This window comes from Bombina bombina, chromosome 9, assembly GCF_027579735.1.
Source record: "Bombina bombina isolate aBomBom1 chromosome 9, aBomBom1.pri, whole genome shotgun sequence".
Lineage (NCBI taxonomy): Eukaryota > Metazoa > Chordata > Amphibia > Anura > Bombinatoridae > Bombina > Bombina bombina.
In genome coordinates this window covers 53562497-53588242 of record NC_069507.1, presented here as the reverse complement: position 1 = coordinate 53588242, position 25746 = coordinate 53562497, and the positions used below count along the sequence as shown (strand labels likewise).

General features: G+C 36.6%; 1 protein-coding gene across 1 annotated transcript; it reads left to right on the top strand.

The window, feature by feature from the left end:
• Positions 1–1812: 1812 nt before the first annotated feature.
• On the top strand, positions 1813–25139 carry PPIF (peptidylprolyl isomerase F). Its single transcript, XM_053692106.1, has 6 exons — positions 1813–1998; positions 8277–8307; positions 15519–15607; positions 18509–18605; positions 21828–21903; positions 23607–25139. The coding sequence occupies exons 1-6, from the start codon at positions 1834–1836 to the stop codon at positions 23740–23742; spliced, it is 594 nt and encodes a 197-aa protein (XP_053548081.1). The 5' UTR covers positions 1813–1833; the 3' UTR covers positions 23743–25139.
• Positions 25140–25746: the final 607 nt, after the last annotated feature.

Below are 25746 nucleotides of genomic sequence, written 5' to 3'. Positions count from 1 at the left end.
GCTTTAACGTTCTGGGTGGTAAGTTTAGCTCTGTTCAGGTTTTGCTTTGCCTGCATCTGGCTATTTCATGTGAAGGGGTATGCTCATATAGCTGATTGAATCTTGGAAATGGGGTGCCGTGTGCTAATTTGACTGCCAATATTGGATTGTCCTTGTTGAGAAGGAGTTTTCTCTTTATTTTCAAATACATTACAGTGTCTAGTTTGAGAAACAGACGCCTCGCAGGTCCTTAACTGGCAGCTTTATTAAATAGAAGCCACAAGACACAAGTCTCTACGCCAACAATGAAGATGCAACTCTGGGATGCTGGCCTTCTAGGCAGAGTTGCTAAGAAAAAGACATATCTCAGACTGGCCAATAAAAATAAAAGTTTAAGATAAGCAAATCAACACAGACGTTGTTCAGAGGAAGAGGAACGAAGTGTTATGGACAGACAAATCTAAGTTTGAGGTGTTCCGATCACAAAGAAGAACATTTGTGAGACGCAGACCAAATGCATGGTGGAGGCAATGTGATGGTCTGGGGGAGCTTTGGGGGTGGTAAAGTTGGAGATTCATACAGGGTAAAAGGGACCTTGAAGAAGGAAGGCTATTACTCCATTTTACAATGTCATGGCACACTATGTGGAGGGCGCTTGATTAGAGCCAATTTCCTCCTACAAAAGGACAATGACACAGAACACATATCTCTCTATATATACAAAGACAAATACTTAGAGAGAATTTTTTTATTTTTTTTTATTGTTCTCTCTATCTCTTCTCCCCCATACTGGGTCAATGATTTTGTTTTCTGAACCTTCTTGCTTACATAGCAGTTAATGACTGCGAACATAACTTGTTTAGTATTAAATATAGATAGCATTACATTTGCAATAAACAAGCGTTATTTGTATATTCAGCATCTACATTTAAATCTGTCTTATTTTAAATGTGAATAGTAAACATTGTTTTAGTCACTACAACAACAAAAATATAATGTTCTCCTATTATCATTTTTTCTTTGTTCTCTTGGCATCTTTATTTAAAAAAGCTTGTACGAGCCGGCCTATCTTTGGTTCAGCACCAGGGTAGCGCTCGCTGATTTGTGAGTAAATGTAGCCACCGATTGGCAAGCGCTACCCAGGTGCTGAACCAAAAATGGGCCGGCTCCTAAACTTAACTTTTTGCTTTTTCAAATAAAGATAGCAAGAGACTGAAGAAAATTTGATAATAGGAGTTAATTAGAAAGTTGCCTAAAATTGCATGCTCTATCTGAATCATGAAAGTTTAATTTTGACTTGACTATTCCTTTAATAAAAAAAATAACTACTACTCAATTATAAACTACCCTCTCGTGTGCTAATAAAAATAAAACTACCACAGCTTTAACCTATAGGAGTTTTATTATTGATCAGGGGGTCCCACACTCATACCCCAGGGCTCACACTGCACTTATTATGGTTTATATTGTACTCAGTTATTGGTCACCTCTCAGGCTTCTGATTATATAACACTCAGCACGGTCACGTCCAGCTCAAGCTACCATACCCAAGTACCTAGTCACTGGTATTATGAGCATACTGTCCTCATTGTAATCCGTGCACGTGCTTTAGCACAGTCACTATAGAACACACCGCCCAGTACTCAGTGTACTTACTGCAATGCAAATGCTTAACAACCTGCAGTTCCCTTCTCTGTCGCTGGTGTCGCTGTCATGCGGCACAATCACATTCTACTGTTCTGCTCAAGCTGTCAATTTCGTTCCGTGCAATTCCGGTAATGGCCACTGGCGGCGCTGCGTTGGATAAGTATATTACTATGCTGTGCCGCACAATGGATTCAATCTGCTCCTATCATGCTTCCTGCTGTTACCCGCCTAACTCTCCGGTGCTGTCGGCCCGGTACCGGCTCACTCATCTTTACCAGAGCCAACGGAGACTACAGCTCAGACAAGAAGAACCCGCTGGTGTACATGGATTTGTCGGCTGATAACCAGCCCCTGGGGAGGGTGACCTTTGAGGTGAGAGGCTACCTCCGTATGACACCTGGCTGTCTTGTTAACCGTTTAGCTGGTGGGAATAGATCAAAGCATCGCTCTCTGGCTGCCTGATCAGCACCTTGATCTGCTTCCCAACTGCACTGGGGTCATCTGCAGAATGTCACTAAACTTTGTAACAATTTGCTGACCTCTGAACTCCCGGTACCACTTGCTGAATGTCTTTTTGTAGCTAATTATCCGCTTCTTGTGTTCCTTGGTACCAGCAGAATGTCAGGACTAATACATTGTGTATCTCTCAGATGATCACACAACTCCTGGTGCCTTGTTATTAATCGCTGTATAACTGGTTTCATACAGACTAGATGCCTGGTCACTATTTACTTATTTATTATATAGTATAATTTTAATAACCTACCTTATACTGATGACTGGAACATAGTATTATAGATTCTTGTGGATCTGCACTCCAGGTCAGGGAACCCATTGTTAATTTTATTTTGTTTGAAAGGTGAATTAAGGTCCCTATGTGCTTTATTATTTTATTTATTTATAAAATATGTTACCAGGAAGGATACATTGAGATTTCTCTCGTTTTCAAGTATGTCCTGGTTACTTAGTAGTTTCCTGGTTCTGAGATGTCAGTGATGGTTTTAAAGTGTATTTTAACCTTTTGATAGAAATCCTAAATGAGACTAATAGTGTTTAGTGTATTTATCCCAGATTGTTCCCCTTTTGACACGGTCATATATATATATATATATATATACTGTATATTAAATGGCACAGTGTCAAAGGGGAACAAACTGGGATAAATACACTAACACTTAGTATTTTTCTTTCTTTTTAAATCCTTGTTGACATTCCATTTCTCAACTCTTTGCAAATTTGTTTTAAAGCTATTTCACTGTCCCCAAGGTCACATCTGTCAGTGGTGCTAGGTGCCACGTGTTGCAGTGTCTAGCTTATCCCAGCACTTATGACACTTGTCCTAACTGCCATAAGAATTGTGACCTTGACACAGCATGTGCAACAGGCAGATAGGTCTAAGACTTCCTGTGAAGAAGCAGTTTGTTGGTAGATGTGAGGCAGGAGTATCTCATGTCTAAGAGCTGTGTGCAGCGGAAGACCCACCACAGATACTTTGTTCTAACCAAGTTATGTTTTAGTTATTTATCTCAAAAGACCATAGTTCATGATATCTTAAATGTATTGAGGGTTAGATACATTTTACAACTGATCATAAGTGTTGTGTTTAGAGAAATATATTTTAAATAGTTCCTAAACGATTATAGAACAGTTAGCTGCAATACCTTTTTATTATCTATAAATTCCTTTACTACTATTAATGAATCAAGGCCAGTGTTTCTTATAATGACCATCCAATATACCATTTTATTGGTCAGAAAATGCTCATGTATTTAACCATGTGTGCTCCAGTAATGGCCCCAATCAGAACTCGCTTGTGGTTGGCAGCTACATACATATGCCAGTCCTAATTGGCTCATGTCTCTCATTTTGCCCAGGAGTGGCAATGCATTCTGGCCCTTAAAGGGATACTGAATCCAAATTTTTTCTTTCATGATTCGGATAGAGGATGCAACTTTCTAATTTACTTCTGTTATCAATTTTTCTTCGTTCTTAGATATCTTTATTTGAAAAAGAAGGCATCTAAGCTAAGGAGCCAGCACATTTGTGGTTCAGAACCATGGACAGCATTTGTTAATTGGTGCTGTCCAATCAGCAAGGAGAACCCAGGTTGTTCACCAAAAATGGGCCAGCATCTAAACTTAAATTCTTGCTTTTCAAATAAACATACCAAGAGAATGAAGAACATAATAGGAGTACATTAGAAAGTTGCTTAAAATTGCATGCTCTATCTGAATCACAAAAGAAGAAATTTGGGTACAGTGTCCCTTTAAGCAGGAGTTTTATAACTGTATGTGTTAAATCCATTTAATTGGTTAAATGCAACATAATGTTATTGGGACTTTGTTCCCCCCCAAAAATGTACAGGATATTAAGGTGACTGATGCAGCTATACAGACTTTGGCAGCAGATTTTGGAAACTCGGGAGGAGAGGTGCTGTAGTCTGTGCATCTTTTTGCTTATTAAGGGGATTTTCAGTCTTGGTCACAATGTTCTATCTCATTGTGATGTTTTGGGGGCTACCCGTGGCTCCAGTTATTTTTTTTTTTAAAGCAGTTTGGGATGGTGGTCGAACAATACTTTACGGTCTCCTGTGAATTAGGGACGAGAGATCACATCTGCAAACAAGCTTTGTAATTAGATAAGAGGTCACCTGAAATTAACAGGACAGTATTTATAAGACGTTTCTGTTGTGCTGCTATAGAATAACGCAACAACAAAGTCTCTACAGTTTTAAAACAAATTAACATCATTTTTACTGCAGTTATTTTTCTATAGCCAAACTCCAGCCACCATTTGCCTTATTTGGAGAAGCCAATCTGGGCTTTAGTTTGCAGACACCAAGGCTAATCATGATCATAATGTTAGTATAGAGCACACTGTTTTGTAGTTGTTATCTAATAATAATTAAAAAAAACACTTTGCTACAGATGTGTAGCAGGTTTTGCCTTAAAGTCAGCAGAGTGCATTTCAAGTTCTGAGAATTAGAAAATGCTATATTAAATGAAAAGGGGAACAATAAATAAAGCATATTGCAGTTGTTTCAGTATGTACCCTTACATTTTTTTTTTTTAAATAAACATTTCAAGGAGTTTACTGATACAAATAAAGGAGACTTTCAGTCATACAGTATATTAAAAAAACAACAACTTTTTGTTGAAAGTTCCTTTATTTGCAGCGAGTTTATGCTGAGCTGAGAACCACAGCAGCCACCCACGGCAAAGTGCTGTTTTCTCAAAGAGGTGATGTTTTCGCTTCTTAGAACATAGCATGCTAGCCATCCGGCATAATGCTGATTGGCCCCCCACTGCTATTGGCTAAGAGGTGGAAACGTCACCTGATTGATAAAATATTGCTTTGTTGTGGGCGGCCGGTGGTGCTCAGCTCGTAATAAACTCACTGCAAATAAAGGAACATTATTTGATGCGCTCCCTTTAATCAAAAATACATATATATATATATATATATATATTTGTATACATATTTGTATACATATTTGTCTATATGCTATAAAATATAAATATCTCATATGGAAGGCCAAATGTTTCTGGCTCCTAGAATTTTGAACTGATTTGTCGAGCTCTGCCGCGTGATGTTAGAATATCACATTTTAATTGGGGCTAAATGAGTAACATTGCTTGTGTCGTGGTGCTAGACATACAGAGTAAAGGCAGAATCACTCTATATACATTGAAGTGAAATCCCTATAACGTGTGACATAATATGACAGTAAGTGTAGTCCTTCCAGTTTCTGTGTAGCCTGTTAAGGTGTAACATGAGTATTTGCCAACATACTGACTCAGCTGTTTACTCCTGTCCAAAGTTTTTATTCAGTTTTTTAAAAAGGACATTGTAGTGTAAAAATAAACAATCTATTTCTCTTAGAATATTTTATTTTTAAACAAAATCATTTTACAGGGTGTTAAATATGTGGCTTAAATTGTACTCGTTTGCCACTGTAGGTGGTGAGCCAATCAGGAGCAGGCATACATGTGTATATTCCAATCACTGGCCATATTCTTATTGAAGTAGAATGGGCTTGACCCAGAAGTTCACCTTTGGCTGTGTTTAACTTTTTTTTCTTTCTGATTAAATAATACGCAATGAATAACTTAATTTTAGTCACCAAGTAGTTCATAGGTATTCACTGTGCCCTTCCAATTTCCTGTATTATTGGTAGATTTTTCTATTTACTTTTGCAAATTAACCTTAAGCAAACCTCATGTGATCTGGTTTTATAAAGGAGGGATTTGTTTAGTGCTACAGATTAGCGGAGTTGTTCAGTTTGTCTTTATAGCTTCATGTTTTGTGTAATCTGAGTTTTCACTATTCCTTTTTTTTTTAATTTGACAGGCTTCTTATCTGGGGAATAATATTATCAATGCTATAGTTTGGCTGAGTATTTAATGATCAAATTTTTTTTTTTTTTTTTTTTTGGGTGTTTTTTATCTGTAAAATTTAGGGTGAAATCAAAATAAATTAAATATAATGCTAATCTTTGTTATATACTAAAAAACTAATTCAAGTCACTGACATCTTGTAATTGCAAGTTAAAGTGAATGTAAATTTTAATGAATAAGTGTCCGTTTTTTAAAAATACTCTTAAAAACAGGGGCACTTTCATTCATTAAACTTTACATTGAAACGTTTTATTAAAATACTTAACTTTTTCTTTAGGAAACGCAGACCGGCGCTTCTCCGCTCCTCTGTACTTAGCATATCAATGACAAAACCAGCTTCCTCCAATCTTTGCGTCATTGAGGTGCTAAGTACAGCAGGAGAAGCGGTCGGAGGATCGCCAGTCTGGTTTTCGTAAACAAAAAGGTAAGTATTTTTAAAAAACGTTTCAATGTAAAGTTTAATGAATGAAAGTGCCCCTGTTTTTAATAAACGGGCACTTATTTATACAACTTTACATTCACTTTACCGTTTCCTATACACATGTACTTTAGTTTGTGATCCTATGTTTAAAGGGACATTCTGAAGCAAAGGTTAAACACACACATGTGTAGGATCATGTCATTTTAGTATTACAGATTCTAGCTTACTATGTCCTTTAGCCCCTGCAGCTCTGAAGCCATTAACTATTTGGTTCCTGGTGTGTACACTGTCTGATTGGCTCACCTTTTGGTTTCCTGCTCATTATTGCTGATATAACAACAAGTTTAGTCTATGGAGATGGTTTATGTTTACAACAACAATGGAAACTAGGCCTCAGTTAGCTAGGATCAGTAAAGTTAACAAATTAGAGCACGCATTTAAGGGTTATTAAAACCTTAAAAATGTGCTAGAAACTGTTTTAATTATGTGTACTGGATACAGATTTGCTATATATTTTCATTATTTATTTTTCCCCTTTTCCTGTAATTTTTAATTTTGGAAATTGCACACTTTGCAATTCCTTTTTTAGAAGTGAGTGCAGACTCTGGATGTAACCCGGCTGTATTCCAGCTGTGCATACAGAGAGACGCACTCCACCAGGAATGAACAGTGGCTTGATGTGTGGCCCAGTTACTACCCAGGAGCAACCTCTTTTAGCCCAATTGAGCTTTCCTGAAGAATATAAGTCCGATCCCGACTGACAAGGTCAGTCCAGCCCTGAAATATATGGCTGCACCTCACTGACGAGGCCCAGAGAAGGCAGAAACGATCACCAGGGGTTGTCATTTTCCTTGTTCAGAGGAATTTTGGTACTGGGCTGACCTCGTTAGGTGGGATCAGACAGATGTACTTTAGGAAAGTTCCCTCTTTGAAAAACACAATTGGGCTAAACGAGGCTGCTCCTGGCTTGTAACTCACCATAGAACAAGCTTCTGTGACGTTTTTCATTCCTGGTAGACTTCTCTTTCAGTATGCATTTGTATTATGACCCTGGGGAGGTCTTCCTAAGGGGGAAACCAGACGTGGACTCCTTGCCCAGTGTGCTTAGAGGAATATGGCTGCACCTCACTGACGAGGCCCAGAGAAGACTGAAACAATCTTCTGGGTTTGTCATGTTCCTTGTTCAGAGTAGGATTGCCTGGTGTTTCAGGGCTGGACTGACCTTGATAGACAGATCAGACTGATGTACTTCAGGAAAGTTGTCCTCTGTAAAAAGCACAATTGGACTAAAAGAGGCTGCTCCTAGGTGGTAACCGGGTCATAGAACAAACTACTGAGCTGTTTGTTCTTGGTGGAACACCTCTCTCTCAGTATGTAATGTATAGCAGCCCCAGATTGGCCTAATGTAGAGAAGGAAATCTAGGTTGCAACATCATTGCTTTATAGACACTAAAACTTTCTACACATTTTTTTAAATATTTAAACAACGAATATAATTTTAAACAAATACTCCTGGATATTCTACCCAGGATAATTGCTATGGATACATTCTTCAATGTATTAAGTGTTTTATTGACCCTTTTAATGCATCTCTAAGCCTTTTTGTGATGTTTCAGTGTATAAGTTAAAAATAACGCGGTACTAGTCTCCCATACTGCAGATACTGATATTGATATTAAAAATTCCTTATTATCAAACTGCTCCTATCACTTCATAAGAATAGGAAAATCCAGAGACTGATTTGATTGTTTACTATTTTTTATTTCAGTAATTTTATCATTTTACACATTTCTTGCTCTGTACTAAAGTTGTCCTATCTTTTTGTTTTTCAGTTAAAATCTGATGTGGTGCCAAAGACTGCAGGTAAGAACCATAATATTGTCACATTTATTATTGGTTGTATAGACCACTGTATGTCTGATATAAGGCTTGTTATACCTGCACTGCCAGCGAATAGAATTAGCCGTTACATTTATTGTTGCTGTAAATTGTGTATTTGTGTTATGTACTAACACTAATATCCTAGGATACAACAAACCTTTTCATTGGTTATTCTATAAACAGGACTAGTTTGCTAGTTCTTGGACTAGTAAGAAGCTGCGCTGAGCGTGTTAGAAATGTGGCCTTTGTATAATCTCTAGCAGAAAGTGGGATAATACTTTTTTCCATCTGGATTAATAGCGTCGCCTCTTATTGGTAAACTGTAATGATATTTCTCCACCCCTATGTGTAATGCATTTTCCACTTAAAGGGACAGTTTACTCAAAACATTTCTCCCCTTTTAATTTGTTCCCAACAATTCACCTTACCTGCTGCAGTGTATTAAATTGTTTACAAGTATTTCCATTACCCTTATATTGGCATTTGAAATAGTTGATTTAGCCTTTGGTATCCCCACCTATTCTGAAAGTTTCTGGCCTAAGGTTCAAGCTATAGATAAGCTGTCTACACACAACCAGCAGAAGAAATTACACTCCCAGGGGGGGTATATAAGTGATAAGGTAACAAAATGTCAATTTTCCATTGTTTTCTCCAAGTATTGGTGATTGGTTTATGGACATATATATGATAGAGAAGCATGTATATATACACAATGTGATAAAGTAATGAGATCTTATTATACCTACAAGCTCAACCCTTTTTATTAGGTTGTGGCTTCAAAACACAAAATCAGCTATTTTATATACATCAATCAACCATAAAAAGCAAATCTCATACATGTTATACTCTGCAGCTGGTAAATAAAAGTAATTGGAAACTCATTAAGGGAAAAACAATTGTATAGTATACTGTCCCTTTAAGCAATCACTATTGCCTTGGCTCATAAAACTGCCAGACTTTATATCATTTTCCTCTCACTTCATTATAAATATATAATCTTTTAAGAACTGATACCTTAGAGGCATATCTTGCTGTACTGCTGGTGTCACTGAGGGTTCTGTGTATTACACCCACATTTGTCACACAAGTGGTCTGATCCTCACATGGCCAGTTATAGCCTTAGGGCTAGATTTATCAAGCCCCTACGGCAGCAAGTTCTCACAAGAACTTGCTCGCCGTGATTTATCAAGCAGCGGTCACCAGACCGCTGCTTCCCTAAGCTCTTCGCCACCTCTAAGGTGGCGAAATTCAATTTCCTAAGTCGAGTCCGCCCGAGGAGATTGACAGCTCCTGCCCGGGCGTGATTGGCTGTGCGCGGGCAGGGGGCGGGATTGCACGCGAGCGCAAAATTGTGCTCGTGTGCAATGTTAATTACCTACGGGTAATTTTGCCCTGCCACAGGCGAGCTGAGGCGTACAGGGGCGCGTATATGCGCCCCTGTACGCCTCAGCTATGATAAATCTAGCCCTTAGTATGAGACTCTATCAGACCTTGCTTATGTGATTCTTTTATTGCTGCATATGTGCTGATGCTATAGACAAGGAAGGTGCACTATATGGAAGCCGTGTTTGTAACAGTGGCACGTTCCTGAGCCTGCCTGAGCATGCTTTTCATGAAAACAGCTATGTTTCAACAACGCGTTCCAAGAGAAAGTTGATTGTTTCATAATGGAAGAATATTGTGTGCTTTATATGAATTGTGCAAGTATAATTTTGACTCCCTTGTCCCCCTTCAAACCACCTCAAATCCAGAATGATTGTTTAAAGGGAAAATAAATACCTTGTAATTACAAGACATTTTTGTTGTGGTTCTATAGAATATCATTGGCCAAGTCTGAACATTTTTAAAACCGATTAAATGCTTGCTTGCTGCAATTATTATTATATTTTTTTACAACTAAACGCCACCCTTATTTGCCTTATTTAGAGCAGCCACCTTGAACTTGAGTTTGCAAACAACACAGCTAGCTACAACCATTTAGTGCATTGTTTTGCAGTTATCTGTTAAAGCCACTTAGGAGTGAATATGTAGCAGGGTTAGCCTTCAGAAGTCTGTTGGGTGCATTTCAGTTAAGAGGAAATTTAAATAAAATGGCAGCAAAATAATGAAAGTATATTGCAAAGTTGTTACATTATGGGGTCGATTTATCAAAGGCTTTCGCCAGTCTTTGGGCCCCTATGGCTGCAGGTTCTCACACGAGAACCTGCATGCCGTATTTAACAAGTGGCAGTCATCAGACCGCGGCTTTGCTAACCTCTTCACCACCTTTTGTTTGGTAAAATTCAATCTCCCTGGTCTTTTCCGACCGGGGAGATTGACAGCTCCCGGATGAGATTTAACGTTCCAATGTAAACAAATTGAAATCCTGCGATCGCAAGATTTTAATGATGGGATCGGGTCAGGGGGGCGTTCTTATAATGCTAGCCACGCCCTCCAGACCGTGATCGCTTCCTGGAAGCGCTGTTGGCTTCAGGACAGCCAAATGGCTAGGACATTCTATTCCGTCCTAACGGTGCTAAAGCATGGCGCAGTTAGGACAAAATAGAACGTCATAATGGCGTTAAAAGATAATTTGTTAATAATAAAATGCTCTGATTTGTTAAACAATTTTATTACTATTATTATTATTATTATTATATTATTTATGATGCTTTCCACAGTGAAGACAAAGAATTAGTTTTTATAGGCAGAGACTTGTATTCCTTATTAATTAACTGAGCTAAATTTGTATTTTACTATGTTCATTGGTAAGTGGCTTGCTCTTGTCGTTTTTTTTAATTTTTATTATTTCCAGTCAGTTTGTCACTTATATAATTTATTTGTGTTGATTACGGTGATAGCTTGCGCTAACTGTAGATTAGAATATCAGAGTATTTAAAGGGATAGGAAAGTCAAAATTAAACTTAAAACTATAGTTCAGATAGAGCATGTGATTTTTAAGACACTTTTAAATTCACTTCTATTTTCAAATGTGTTTTCATTCTCTTGGTATCCCTTGTTGAAAAATAATACACACATTTCCTACACTAGGGGAGCTAGCTGCTGATTGGTGCCTGCACACATTTGTCTCTTGTGATTGGCTAACTAGACGTGTTCACCTAGCTGCCAGTAGTGCATTACTGTTCCTTCAGCAAAGGATAGCAAGATAATTAAGCAAATTTGATAATAGAAGTAAATTGGAAAGTTGTTTACAATTGTATGTTATATCTAAATCATGAAAGAAAATATTTTGGGTTTTCTGTCACTTTAATTTTATTTTATGGGAGACATTAATCTGAAAGCTGAAAAGTCATTTTAAAGGACCAGTCAACACAGTAGATTTGCATAATCAACAAATGCAAGATAACAAGACAATACAATAGCACTTAGTCTAAACTTCAAATGAGTAGTAGATTTTTTTTTTTTTTCTGACAATTTTAAAAGTTGTCTTTTTCCACTCCCCCTGTACCATGTGACAGCCTTCAGCCTATCACAAATGCATACACGTACCATGTGACGGCTATCAGCCATTATGCTCAGTAGGAGCTGGTTACTCAAAAAGTTTAAATATAAAAAGACTGTGCACATTTTGTTAATAGAAGTAAATTGGAAAGTTGTTTAAAATGGCATGCTCTATTTGAATAATGAGTTTTTAATTTTGATTGAGTGTCCCTTTAAGACTTTTTTTTTTTTTTTCCCCCCTTCTATATTTCTTATTTTCTACTTTCTACAGGCTGCACCTTCTCAGGCTATTTTTCCTTTCTTGAGTACCCATCTGTTACAACCATAGTACTGTATGCACGGGTGTACGTTCCTGGTCTTGGGAGCGCACACCAGCGCTTTTTCAATAGTGCATGCAGTATTCTGGCTGTACCGCTCGGGTTTTCAGAAAAGGAAAAAACGTCTGGTTAGAGGGGGTGGTAGCCAGCAAGTAGGAGAGAAGAAATAGAGGTAAAAATGAAGGTTTTAAAATGACCTTTTTCTATCAAATGTGTTAAAATATTCTCGTCTACAATTAGTGCATTCTCAAACAAAATAGCAGTAAAGGGACTGTAGCCTTGATAATTTTATATAAAATGTTTACTTGTGAATACTAGAGCAACTTTGCAATATACTTTATGTTGCCCCCTTTTCATGTAATTTAGTTCTAAAGATTGGGGATTTTCTAATTCTCAGAGCTAGAAAAGCACACTGCAGACTTCTCAAGACAAACCCTGCTACATATAGTTCCCCTTATTGGCTTTAGCTGATAGTATTAAATGCATTGTTTTGCAGTTGTTAACATTATGACCATGGTTAGCCTTGTTGTCTGCAAACTGAAGCCCTGATTGGCTCCTCCAAATAAGGCAAGTGGTAGGTGAAGTTTACCTATTGAAAAGAAAATTGCTGCAAACATTGTTAATTTGTTTTAAAAATGTTCACACCCGGCTGATGGTTTTTCTATAACTGAAATGTCTCGTAGTTAGAAGGTGTTTACTTTGTCTAACTTTAAAGAGACACTCAAGTCAAAATTAAACTTTCACAATTCAGATAGAGCAGCAATTTTAAACAACTTTCCAATTTCCTTCCATTAACAAAATGTGCAGTCTTTTTATATTTACACATTTTGAGTCACCAGCTCCTACTGAGCATGTGCAAGAATTCTCAGCATTTGTGATTGGCTTTTGGCTGTCCCATGATACTAGAGTGGAAATAAACATAATTTTGAATTTTTCAGAAAAAATCTACTCATTTGAAGTTCAGACTAAGTGCTATTGCATTGTCTTTTTATTATGGATATCTACTGTATTTACTGTCCTTTTAAGTGGTGTTCTAATTATACACTGTGGCTACTTCCGCTCATATTCTATCTATTTCCCAATCTCCCACAGTTACACAGCACTTGTATTAATATTGGAAGTCCCTTTTTCCTTTACATACTGCTGTACAGACGTGTGAAATGCCAAACCTTTAAATGACAAATGGCAGAAATATTTTGCACATCTTATTAAAACGTATTCATCAGTGACAAAAAAATGATGTGTCAGTAAGGACAGAATGTAAAATTCTTGTGATGTAATAGTAAACATTTAGCACTTTAGCAATCCCTTTGTAATTATATTATCTGCTCTCTGTAGGCTGCAAGAGGGAGCTTTCCCCCTGTGTATATTTCTGGAGGTTGGCAGCGTGAGTTAAGTGCTGACTGCAATTAAACTCCATAATGTCGACATACTTATATGCTGCATCACTTTCAAGGCTTTCAACATTTGGGTATCATGTCCCTTTAAGTAAAGATTTTAACCTCCCTTCTTTGCTCAACAGTGCTGCAGTTTGTTTCCTAATATGTTGTATTTCTCTTTGACAACCAAGGGGTCTGGCATCATAAAGGGCAATTAACAATAGCCTCATACTACTTGCCAAATGCCAACCAAGCCTTTGTGAGGTTAGGTTTCTGTCTGTGGATAAGGAACTGTTTTTCAGCAGAGTTCTAATGAACAGAATTGGTATATCCTTAGGCGTATGCAGCAGATCTCCTTATGGTGTCACCCAGAGATTTGTTTAGGTGACAAAATATGTGAAAAGAAATGACATTCATTTGAATCCATTATGTTGAAAATAAAACCAAAGTTTTAATGGAAGAACTTAAAGATGCATACTCCATAAATATGACACAAAATATCAACATTTTCTAGTAGTGATAACCAGGCACACAACATTTTTAACCAGAGATCTGAAACCCTCTACGTGTGGACCATAAGCAGGGGCTCCTAAACCTACACAGGCTGCCTTCTGCAGTGCAGGGAGATAACTGCGAGGGGCACTACGATATTGTCTTGTGCTGTTGACATCCTGCTAAACACTGTGCACGACAGTGATACTACCATCATGCCTCGCTCAAATTAAAGCAAGATGGCAGCTACAGCAATGGCAGTGAGTTACATTAGCCCTAGTCTAGCATGTCGGACCCTGATGCCAGTTACCCCATCAGCACTCTCCCTCTTGCTTCTGGGAGATTAAATGGAGAGGACCTGGCAAGTATTAAAAGTTCCCATTGGCCCTAAGTGACAGCGGTGCACAGAGAAAATCGCACAGTTGTCATTTAGCTTTGTCTAGTGTTGGCTGCATTAGGGTGTGTCTGTGCACATGCCTATGAGTATATCATCTTTCAGTAGTGTATATTGCAGAAAGTAGCATGTGTAATTCATACTAGTTAGACACAGTTCTGTATTATACTTGTATATGTGTATAACACTGGCCTCTGTAATATGTGCTGGAGTAGCCAGTTACCCAGGTGGATGTGGCGACCTGCTCGCTCACTGTCTGAATAGATTAGCTTAACGGTTCATCAGCTGATCCGTAACCATGGTGACTAACCTGCTCTCGCCCTTCAGATGATTATTTCACCTGTGCTCTAGTTAAGATATAATGAATATATGGCAGTTAAGGGTCCTAAGGACTGAGTTGAGAAACTAGCTTAGAGGAATATGGCTGAACCTCACTGAGTCCCACAGAAGGCCAAACCGATTGTCTGTTCCTTGTTCAGAGGAGAATTGCCTGGTATTTCTGGACTGACCTTCCTCGGCGGGATCAGACTTATATACTTCAGGAAAGTTTTCTCTGTGAAAAGCACAATTGGGCTAAAAGAGTCTGCTCCTAGATGATAACTCACCATAGAACAAGCTACTGAGCTGTTGTTTGTTCCTGGTAGAGCGCTTCTCTCTGTATGCAGATAAAAACACGCTCTTTATTCAGGCCATAATTGCACCAAACCAAACTCCTGGCTGACTCTTTGGGCTAACATGCCTTTTAATTAGAGGTAAAAAAGATTATTTTTTTCATAGCAAAGATTTTGCTAAGAAAACTTTCCTAAAACAATTTTTTAGCAGAGAATATTTACAGTGATCAAATTTGCTTTTAGAAAATCTCTGTAGCTCTAGATTTCGTTAAGATCTGTGGAAATCGCTGGGTCATATGACAATGTAGGTCATGTTTAGCAAGATGGAGGCCAACAGTGTAAATGCAGTGGTTCTTGCTTAGACTTTTTTTTTAATTGAAGTGATTCAGTGTGTGTTTAGCTGAAGCTGTCATCTGAAGAACGCTTTATGCCCAGGCTCCGTAGCAGGGCTCCTGGTTTTGCAATAAATCTCTGAAAGTGATGTTTATGACCTGAGAACTTCTCTTTTCTCCAGCCCACTTCCTGTAAATGTTAATAAAAATTTTTTTTCCTTTTGTAGAGAACTTCAGAGCCCTATGCACTGGTGAGAAAGGATTTGGCTATAAAGGGTCCACATTCCACCGAATCATCCCAAAATTTATGTGCCAGGTAAGCCTTGTTTCATGCGACTTTACTTTTTTTTTTTTTTTCATTTGGTGTGTAGGCCTGACGTTGGCATGACTGACTAGCAGAAGTATGTGTGAATGTGTCTTTATGTAGCTGTGCCTCACTACAGTTAATTTCGATAATCAAATTTACTTCATTCTATTTGTCACCTTTGTAGAAAATCATACCTAGATAGGCTTTTTAAGAGTGGCAATGCATTACTGATAGCTAGCTGGTGATTGGTGGCTATATAATTTTGTCTCTTGTCCTTAGCTCAACATATGTGTTTAACTAACTAGCTCCCAGTAGTGCCTTGATGCTCTGAAGCTGAGTTGAACTGTGTGTTTAACCTATTTGCATGGGTTAAGTACATAGTTAGAGCATTTTATTATCACTGTATTGCTTGTGTATACAGTATATCACATTCTGACACTTTATTAAATCTAATATTTTTAGGTTATTTTAAAAGATGTATGTGGTTCTGGGTTTTTCCAACCCTGTAACAGTCACTAATTTATCACAGAAAGGGTTAACAGACTCCTTCCACCTGGGACTTAGTTCAGTGGGTGCAAGGGTTAACAAACACTCTCTAGTCTGTACTAGACCCAGAAAAATACCCAAACTCCCCGTTAACGCCACCCACACTGAACAATCTCTGCTGCCACCACTCTATGATTATTATATGGGAAATCCTAAAGAAAACCCCAGACTAACGGATTAAAAATCCCAAAACACAATTTCTCAAAAATCAATTGAAAACACAGTACTGTTACCACCAGTCACTTCAGTAATGTGGTGCAAATATTAGACAAAGGCAAATTTAATAAAGGAAAATTTATTATGAATGCACAAAACAGGGTCACAGTGCATTTTTATATATATATATATATATATATATATATATATATATATATATATATATATATATATATATATATATATATATATATATATATATATATATATATTAATTACCAAACAAAAACACAACCATTTTTTTAAAAAAAGGAGAAAATATAACCGAACCTAATACTGTACTATCTTAGATATCTGTCCCAAGGGAGCTTGGCAACGGAAAGATGGTCATTTATGCTGTTTTACACAGCCTGCCATGTAGAATTACCATATTATTTTTCTAAAACCACAATTAAATACATTTTTTTTTTTTGGGGTCAGGTTTCTGCCACTGCCCCTTCCAGAGTAGACAAGGAAGCTAGCCGTCCCTTTTTTATGGCAGACCATAAACCCAAATTGCAAGCCCTGGCTGAAGTTATAGGATATTTTTTATCATTTTAATTATGTATCTATAATTCCCTTATAAGCAATCCCTTTGTGACATCATGAGGATTATTTTGATACCAAACATGACCTGTTTGTAATATTAAGTCATCCTCTAACATAACCGTGATTAGGATATCTTAATAATATGTTTTAGAGTGTCACTTCTGATTGCCCTCAGGTTAGTGTCTTCATAGGGACACTGTTTTCGGTCACTCTGGGTTGCATCTTGTTGAGAAAAAAAAAAAAAAACAGTGGTACCATAAGTTTGACTTTTTACATAGTTCTGGTACTGAATTGTAAATAGCAGTGAAGAAAAAGCAAAAAGAGAAAAAAATTAACCCCTGATGTCCTAAAATCATGAGGTCTCCATGACAATGTAAAATACTTCTAATAAAAAAAACACCCAACTTGGCTGAAATGTATCAGACATAAGTGTAGGTGACTAGGAAACAGATTCTGTCACCTAGGTTTATTTAATCAGTTATTGATTTGCAGGGCTGGCTAAAGATGCCAGGGAGCGTCGGATAAGCACAATCTTTACACAAAGAGCTGTTTTATGTCAGTTATAAAAGCCTTTATCGCATGTTATCTATTTTATTGTGCCCGCACCATTGTAATTTTCTGTAACTGAACCTTTTTCCTGTTAACGACTGGTGTCTCAAACAATTCTTAATGTGACACAGCACTGCAAGAAAAATGCTGTAACGTGTTCGAGAAGGTTCTTATTTCCCTATTGCTTACTACATTACTGAGAGATAGCTGGTGATTGGTGGCTACCCACGTTTGTCTCTTGTCATTGGCTCAACAGATGTGTTCATGGAGTTTGCAGTAGTGCATTGCTGCTCAGGAGCTGACTTAAACTCTTGCATAGGGTTTAAACACATAGTTAGAGCATTTTATAATTGCACTGATACTTGCATATGACACATTTTTTCTTTTTGGCACTTGCATGTCCATTTTAAGGTTAAACATAGGTATAGTAAAACTGTGGTGTGGTATGAAAATGCTAAAGATTAGTGTTTTGTTATTACAGCTTATGTCCCTTTTTTAAAAGACATTTCTGTGCTAGGTAACTTAATAATGCTTATAGGGACACTGAACCCAAATTTTTTCTTTTGTGATTCAGATAGAGCATGCGACTTTCTAATTTACTCCTATTATCAATTTTTCTTAGTTCTCGTGCTATCTTTATTTAAAAAAGAATGCATCTAAGCAATTTTTTTTTTGTTCAGAACTCTGGACAGCACTTTTTATTGGCGGAAGAATTTATCCAGCAATTAGCAAGAACAACCCAGGTTGTTAACCAAAAATGGGCCGGCATCTAAACTTACATTTTTGCATTTCAAATAAAGATACCAAGAGAATGAAGAAAAGTTCATAATAGGAGTAAATTAGAAAGTTGCTTAAAATGTCATGCTCTATCTGAATCACGGAATAAATAATTTGGGTTCAGTGTCCCTTTAAATAATTTACTTTTGTATATGATGTAGCGATATATACTATAAGTCTAACAGTTGATTGGTTGTTTGTGTATTGCATGTATGTAAAATCTCTTCCAGTTGCTTGTTCTATTGTCTGTGGATATTTTCATTAAACTAACACAGAAAGTTCTTCCTTGTTTAGGGGGGAGATTTTACAAATCACAATGGCACAGGAGGGAAATCCATTTATGGAAGTCGTTTTCCAGATGAGAATTTTATACTGAAACACACTGGGCCAGGTACTTGCATGTTACTCTCTGTATTTTTCCTTTTTATGGATTACTGCATTTTTTTAATTTTAGGATGTTATTTAACAAATCTCCCCATGGGCTATAATCTTTATTATCCCAGCAAAACCGGATGCCTGACTTTTTTTTTTTTTTTCTTAAAAGGACATGAAACTCAACATTTTCTTTTTCTTATTTTTCATTATTCAAATAGAGCATCTGATTTTAAACATCTTTCCAATTTACTTCTTTTATCCATTTTGCTTCGTTGTCTTTGTATTCTTTTTTGATGGGGCAGCTATGCACTACTGGGAGCTATCTGGAGACATCTGGTGAACCAATGAAAAGTGGCATTTTTGTGCAGCCACTAATTAGCAGCTTGCCCCTAGTAATGCATTGCTGCTCCTAAGCCTACCTAGATACAATTTTCAACTAAGTATATCAAGAGAATGAAGAAATTTAGATAATAGAAGCAAATTGTAAAGTTGTTTAAAATCACATGTTCTGGTTAAATCCTAAAATTAAATGTTTGGGTTTCATGTCCCTTTAAGGTTGTGAAGTTAAAGTGACATTAAACTTAATCAATTTTATATTAACAATATTTGTAATCGCAAAATAAATTATGGGCACTTTCATTCATGAAGAGCATTGTAAACGCTAAATTATTTAAATAATGACCCTTTTATGTTTTTATAGACCTCTAACACATAGTCTATATCTGTGTTCAATGAGGATTCAGGCTGTAGCCAATCGTATTGTGCCCCCTTTGGCATCCATCAAGTTAATAACGCCCCTGATTTTGAAGCCAAAGGGGGCGCAATACGATTGACTACAGCCTGAGTCGTCATTTAACACAGACATAGACTGCGCTACGGGCGGAGGAACAGCGCAATCTATAAAAACATGAAAGGGTAATTATTTAAATAATTTAGCGTTTACAATGAAAGTGCCCATCATTTACTTTGTGATTATAAATATTGTTAATATAACCGATAAAGTTTACCGTCACTGTAACATCTCATTTATTTGTCCTAAAGTCCATGCTAAGAGTGCAATGTCACCAATTTATATTGCTATCTGTTATAAAATATTATACAGAAAGATCGTTAAAATGCAAGATCAGCGAGGAAACCCTAATCATGCCTTGTTGGCACTACAACATATTGTGTTTTTATAATTGCAAATAGTTGTACTCCCTGTTGGCAAATACAATTTAGAAACACTTGTTCTACAGTGATTAAACTTCTTTCCCTTTTATAATGCAGATTTAGATTTTATTTGCAAATGCTGTAGGAAGGAAAACAGATTGAAATAGTTACAATATACACTGCCTTGGTGATATTAAATGCAAAATATGAGGTGACAAAAGTGTAAAATTGTTCTTTGTCACACACTCCCCAGAAAAAAAGAAGCAAACTCTGTAACTTAGGTTTTCAAACTGCTGCAAACTGCCTAATCCAGTGATTTGCAGAATTTACTTTTAGGCCGGTCTAGGGAGTGTGAGACAAAGTACAATTATTACACAAAAGAGAGAGGCATTTTAAGGGATATGAAACCAATTTTTATTTTTTTATTTTTTTCTTTAATGATTCACATAGATCACTGATTTTCAATCCTCCCTAAAAGGTCAGATTTTCAGGATTACCCTTGGTGTGAGCAAGTTAATAATCATGTTTACTAATCGGCTGATTATTTCACCTGTGCTCTAATACAGATATCCTTAAAATCTGGCCTGTTAGAGAGGTCTGAGGACAGGTTTGTAAAACTGTGACACAGAGCATGTTATTTTAAACAAATTTCAATTTACTTCTATGATATCATTTTCTTTGTTCTTTTGCTATTCTTTGTTGAAAAGAATACCTAGGTAGGCCCAGAAGCAGCAAAGAACTATTGAGAGCTAGCTGCTGATTGGCAGCTTCAAATATATACCTCTTGGTGTTCAGCTAGCTCACAGAGCGTGCAGTTTTAAACCACTTTCTAATATTATTTTATCTCATTTGCTTCAATCTCTTGGTATCCTTTATTGGAAATACAACAACAAGGGGGTTTGGTTAAGCACACCAAAAAACATTTATATATTATCACACATATTGTGGGAGCGCTGCCAAAGTGACCAAAATAATTGCAAAACAACAACAAGTATTGGCGCACATCCAAACACTTAAAGGGACAGTCTAGGCCAAAATAAACTTTCATGATTCAGATAGGGCATGTAATTTTAAACAATTTTCCAATTTACTTTTATCACCAATTTTGCTTTGTTTTCTTGGTATTCTTAGTTGAAAGCTTAACCTAGGAGGTTCATATGCTAATTTCTTAGACCTTGAAGGCCACCTCTTTTCAGAATGTATTTTAACATTTTTTCACCACTAGAGGGTGTTAGTTCACGTATTTCATATAGATAACACTGTGCTCATGCAGGTGAAGTTATCTGGGAGCAGGCACTGATTGGCTAAACTGCAAGTCTGTCAAAAGAACTGAAATAAAGGGGCAGTTTGCAGAGGCTTAGATACAAGATAATCACAGAGGTTAAAAGTATATTTATATAACTGTGTTGGTTATGCAAAACTGGGGAATGGGTAATAAAGGAATTATCTATCTTTTAAAACAATAAAAATTCTGGTGTAGACTGTCCCTTTAAGTCCACATATTAATAACATATTTATATATGCAGCAAAGCTAACTGATTAGTGTTAGGACCAGTCTATATTGGGGCACCTTGCAAGTGGTAACTGGCTTAGCAGAATATGGCCATATTGTGTGACTAAGATCCTAACTTTATTTAAAAATTTAAATGCATACAGGCAAAAAAGATTTGCAGCATAAATATATTAATAATATTGCGTGACAATGATCCCAATTTTATTTCAACAATTTTAAGAATATTTAGCAAACAAAAATATTTTTTGCAGCATATATAAATATGTTCTAAATATGTGGACTTAAGTGTTTGGCTGTGCGCCAATACTTGTTATCCTTTATTGGAAAGCATAGCTAGGTAGGCTCAGGATTCACCACTGAGAGCTAGCTGCTGATTGGTGGTTTTACATATATGCTCCTTGTCATTGGCTCATCCAATGTGTTCAGCTGAATTTGAATCATGAAAAAAAAATGTTGGATTTCATGTCCCCATGCAAGAAAATTTGTATTATTTGTTTTATAACTTTTATATTCATTAAATACATGAGTTAAAAACTGCATCTGACTAGCGTTTGTGTCCTTGTTTCCTTACAGGAGTCCTCTCAATGGCCAATGCAGGTCCAAACACAAATGGATCCCAGTTCTTTATCTGCACAATAGAAACTGAATGGTGAGTGTTCTTTATGCAGCACCTGCTCAAGGTTTTCATTTTAGCTACTACTATTTTTTATTTTTTTATTTTTTTTGTGCTACTGTCCTGACTAGAGTTTTAGAATGAGAACCTATTAGTGCGCTTGTGACAGGATGTCCACTAGGGGGCAGCAAAAGCTTTGCAATCTTTTTATGTGCGTAATTGTGGATCACACATTTTTATTTAAAGCACTGGCTTTGACTTTATCTTCTATTTATGTTAAAGGGACAGTATACTATAAAATAGTTTTTCCCTTAATGTGTTTCCAATTACTTTTTTTTTACCAGCTGCAGAGTATAATATGTATGAGCTTTGCTTTTTTTAAGGTTTATTTGTGTATATGAATTAGCTGATTTTGTGTTTATCACATTGTGTACATATACCTGCTTCTTTATCTTATATCTGTTCATAAACCAATCGCAAATACTTGGAGAGAACAATAGAAAATTAACATTTTATTACCTTATCTCTTCTATACCCCACTGGGAGTGTAATTTCTTCTACTGGCTGTGTTAACACAGCTTGGCCTCGAGGCCAAAAAATAAACTATTTCAAATGCCAATATAAGGGTAATGGAAATACTTGTAAACAATTGAATTCACTCCAGCAGGTAAAGTGGATCATTGAGAACAAATTAAAGGGGAGAATTTTTTTTTTTTTTTGAGTAAACTGTCCCTTTAAGGAGAAAGTGAACTGATAGTTTGACATTTACCCCCACGTGCTATTAAGATCTCAGAAGGTTTAAAACACTTATAGATTTTAGTAAAATAGCAGAACACCAACTTTATAATTGTATAGGTGAGCAAACTTCAAGAAGATCATCAGCAGGATGAGAGAAGCATTGTGGGAAACGATCCACAAGTATTGTGGGATATCCTATGGCTGAGAAAATTCTGTTGTGATTGTTTTTTTTTTTTTTTAAACTTTATTCTGTATATGTCTGTGTGTACAATACTTTGTCATAAAGGTCCTTTTTTTCCTTTGGCTATGAGACTGTGTGTAAATGTAAACAAAAGACATTAGAACAAATCAACATCACAGTGAGGTTGGGCAATATAGGTGCTAAAATGATCATTTTGAATTGTTCTCTCTAAATATTGGGATATGTGTATATAGACAGAAATAAGATAAGGAAGACTGTGTGTACAGAGAGTGAGAAGATAATGAGATCTCCTAACCCAGTTAATTTGATTGGGTTGGGGTTTTAAAGAACATACTATTTCATATACATAAAGGAGCAATTTCCCATATGTTTAATACTTTGTAGCTAGTATAACGAGCCATTAGCAACACATTAACATTTAGATTTTCAGTACACTGTCTCTTTAAGTAGAATTGCTATGTACTAGGTGCCAAAAGATTCTGCAATGCTATACATGGGGTACACATATAGACAGGAAGATTAGAGGGCCCAGCTTCCTAAAGAACTTACAATCCAAGTGATATAGTAGTGTGAGTGTCCCCTTCAGAGTACACATCTGAAAAATGCAATTTAGGGCACATTCAGCTGTGAAACCTGGGTTGTACTGAAGCCCTGCATCATGGATTTGTCATAAGCGCCTCCCCTTAAAGGGAAACTACAATAATTGCACCATAACCAATTACAGAACAAATCTATATATCGAGGAAGCCTTTCTGTCTTTATCTGTTCTTTATGATTTTTTGTTTTTTCCTCTCTCCAGGCTGGACAACAAACATGTAGTCTTTGGTTACGTTAAGGATGGCTATGAAGTAGTTGAAAAAATCGAGAGCTTTGGAAGTAAAAATGGGCGTCCCACCAAAAAGGTGATCATAGCGAACTGCGGGGAGCTTTCCTAAAATCCTCACCTTTTTCCAAGAATATTAACAAACTAGAATCTGTGAATTTTTTTGTTTTTTATTTAATTTTATATATATATTTTTTTTTTTTGAAGAATAATGTTAAACACTGTTCACTGGTGTTACTTAATGCAACTAAAGTTCTACCATGTTGAATTCATTCCTGGAACTGTACGATGCATTTCAGCAGAATCCAGGAGTTCACCACTGTATACGATGGCTTACTAGGGTCATTCACTGAGCCAATAAATGATCTCTGCTCTTCGTACTTATCTGTTCTGCTGTAGGCATCTGGCGCATGAAATGAGGCAGAGCAGCTAAACTCCTTAATGACTCGAACAGGTCATTAACCCGTTACATTCACTTCTATCAGAATGGTGTGAAAAAAATAGCAGCTTCAAACAATGTAAAAACTGATACAAATCTTATCAAAATACTGGCATGTGTATGCTTTGTGCTTTACATTATAGTCGCTAAGATTGTCTGTCTAACGCTGGTGTCCTCTTTAGGCCCACAAGTTGATAGCCAAAATTCTTTTAAAAGCCATATTCTTAAATATCTGAAATTGTAGGAAGCCACGTTACTGGAATGCCTTAAAGCGTGGTTGCCTATAGGTTATATTTAAAGTGCCTGTCAGTTTCCAGGAGCAAATACGATGTCCTTTTAAAACTTTGCAGATTACTTGGTTAGCTCAGGGAAACCACGTAAAGAATTTATTACAGAGCCTGGTGTCATTTGTAATATCAGAATTTTTTTTTTGTGAGTTATTTTATTCTTCCTTACACACTAATTATCACCTAAAAATCCACTTATAATGTATCAATCTGTAATTTAAATATTTTAATAATTTTGTTTACAAAATGTTTTGTCTAGAGCTGTTTAAATCCTGCGTTTATTGTATGTATTTTACTGCAGTGGTAAATTCTACTTTTCCCCCACTACAAAATTATTACAGACTGACAGTTTTGGGACTGGTGTGACTGGGATTTAAAGTAAAAAAAAAAAAAAAGGAGAATCTTGATAGCCATTTGCTTTGACCCAATGAGTTTGGCCACCACCTGTGTGGCTTGCAGCAGCTGGTCTGTCTCACGTTACACGTCTATAATTATTTCAGCTGTCTATGGATAGAATTCACTCTTCTTCTACAACCCATTGGCTACTTGAGTCCTATAGCAATTTAATCACTGTATTATAGACAGTTGGTCTCTTGACTGTCCAGTGTGCAACTATAATTAAATGATACCTCCTGAAGTTCAGAACAGAAAGGTGCAAATAAAATATATACAGATGGTTTTTGTTTTACGCGGAACACAATTGTAGCACTTTCATATATGTATTTCAGTTTCACTATTAAAATGTTGTAAATTAAAATTCATTAAACTCTATTTTGATATTGATGTCTGTCTCTTTGTGTTTTTTTATTTTATATTTTTTTTTACATTTTAAAACCTTGCTTCATTTTTTTTGGTATCGTTTGTTGAAGAGGCAGCAATGCATTATGGTGACCTAGCTAGCCAATGATGAGACATTTGTGCAGCCATCAATCAGCAGCTAGTGCCTAAGCCTACCTAGGTATGCTTTTTAACAAAGGATACTAAGAGGAAGAAGCAATGCAGATAATGGAATTACATTGGAAAGTATATATGCTCTATCCAAAAATGAAATAAAAATTAGTTTCATATCCCTCTTAACAGTTCTTATACACTAACATTTTTTCAGGGTGGTATACGGGACATATCCTATTAGTATAAATGCTTAGCTGATACTTGACCTGGTCAACATCCTGGATGGCAAAAAAATAATCTAATACTTCTGTGCCCAAATGGTAGATTATGTTCTACAGTTAGAGATTAAGTAGTGACCAGTAAATTACACCGTTAGTTCCCTTCAGCCAGCAGTGATGATTTAACAAAAAGCAACACGCAAGTGTGATTTGCACAATCGGACACTACACCACGCACTCTCCCCATCGCTCTACTCATGATCCATCTCCTCCACTCTCTT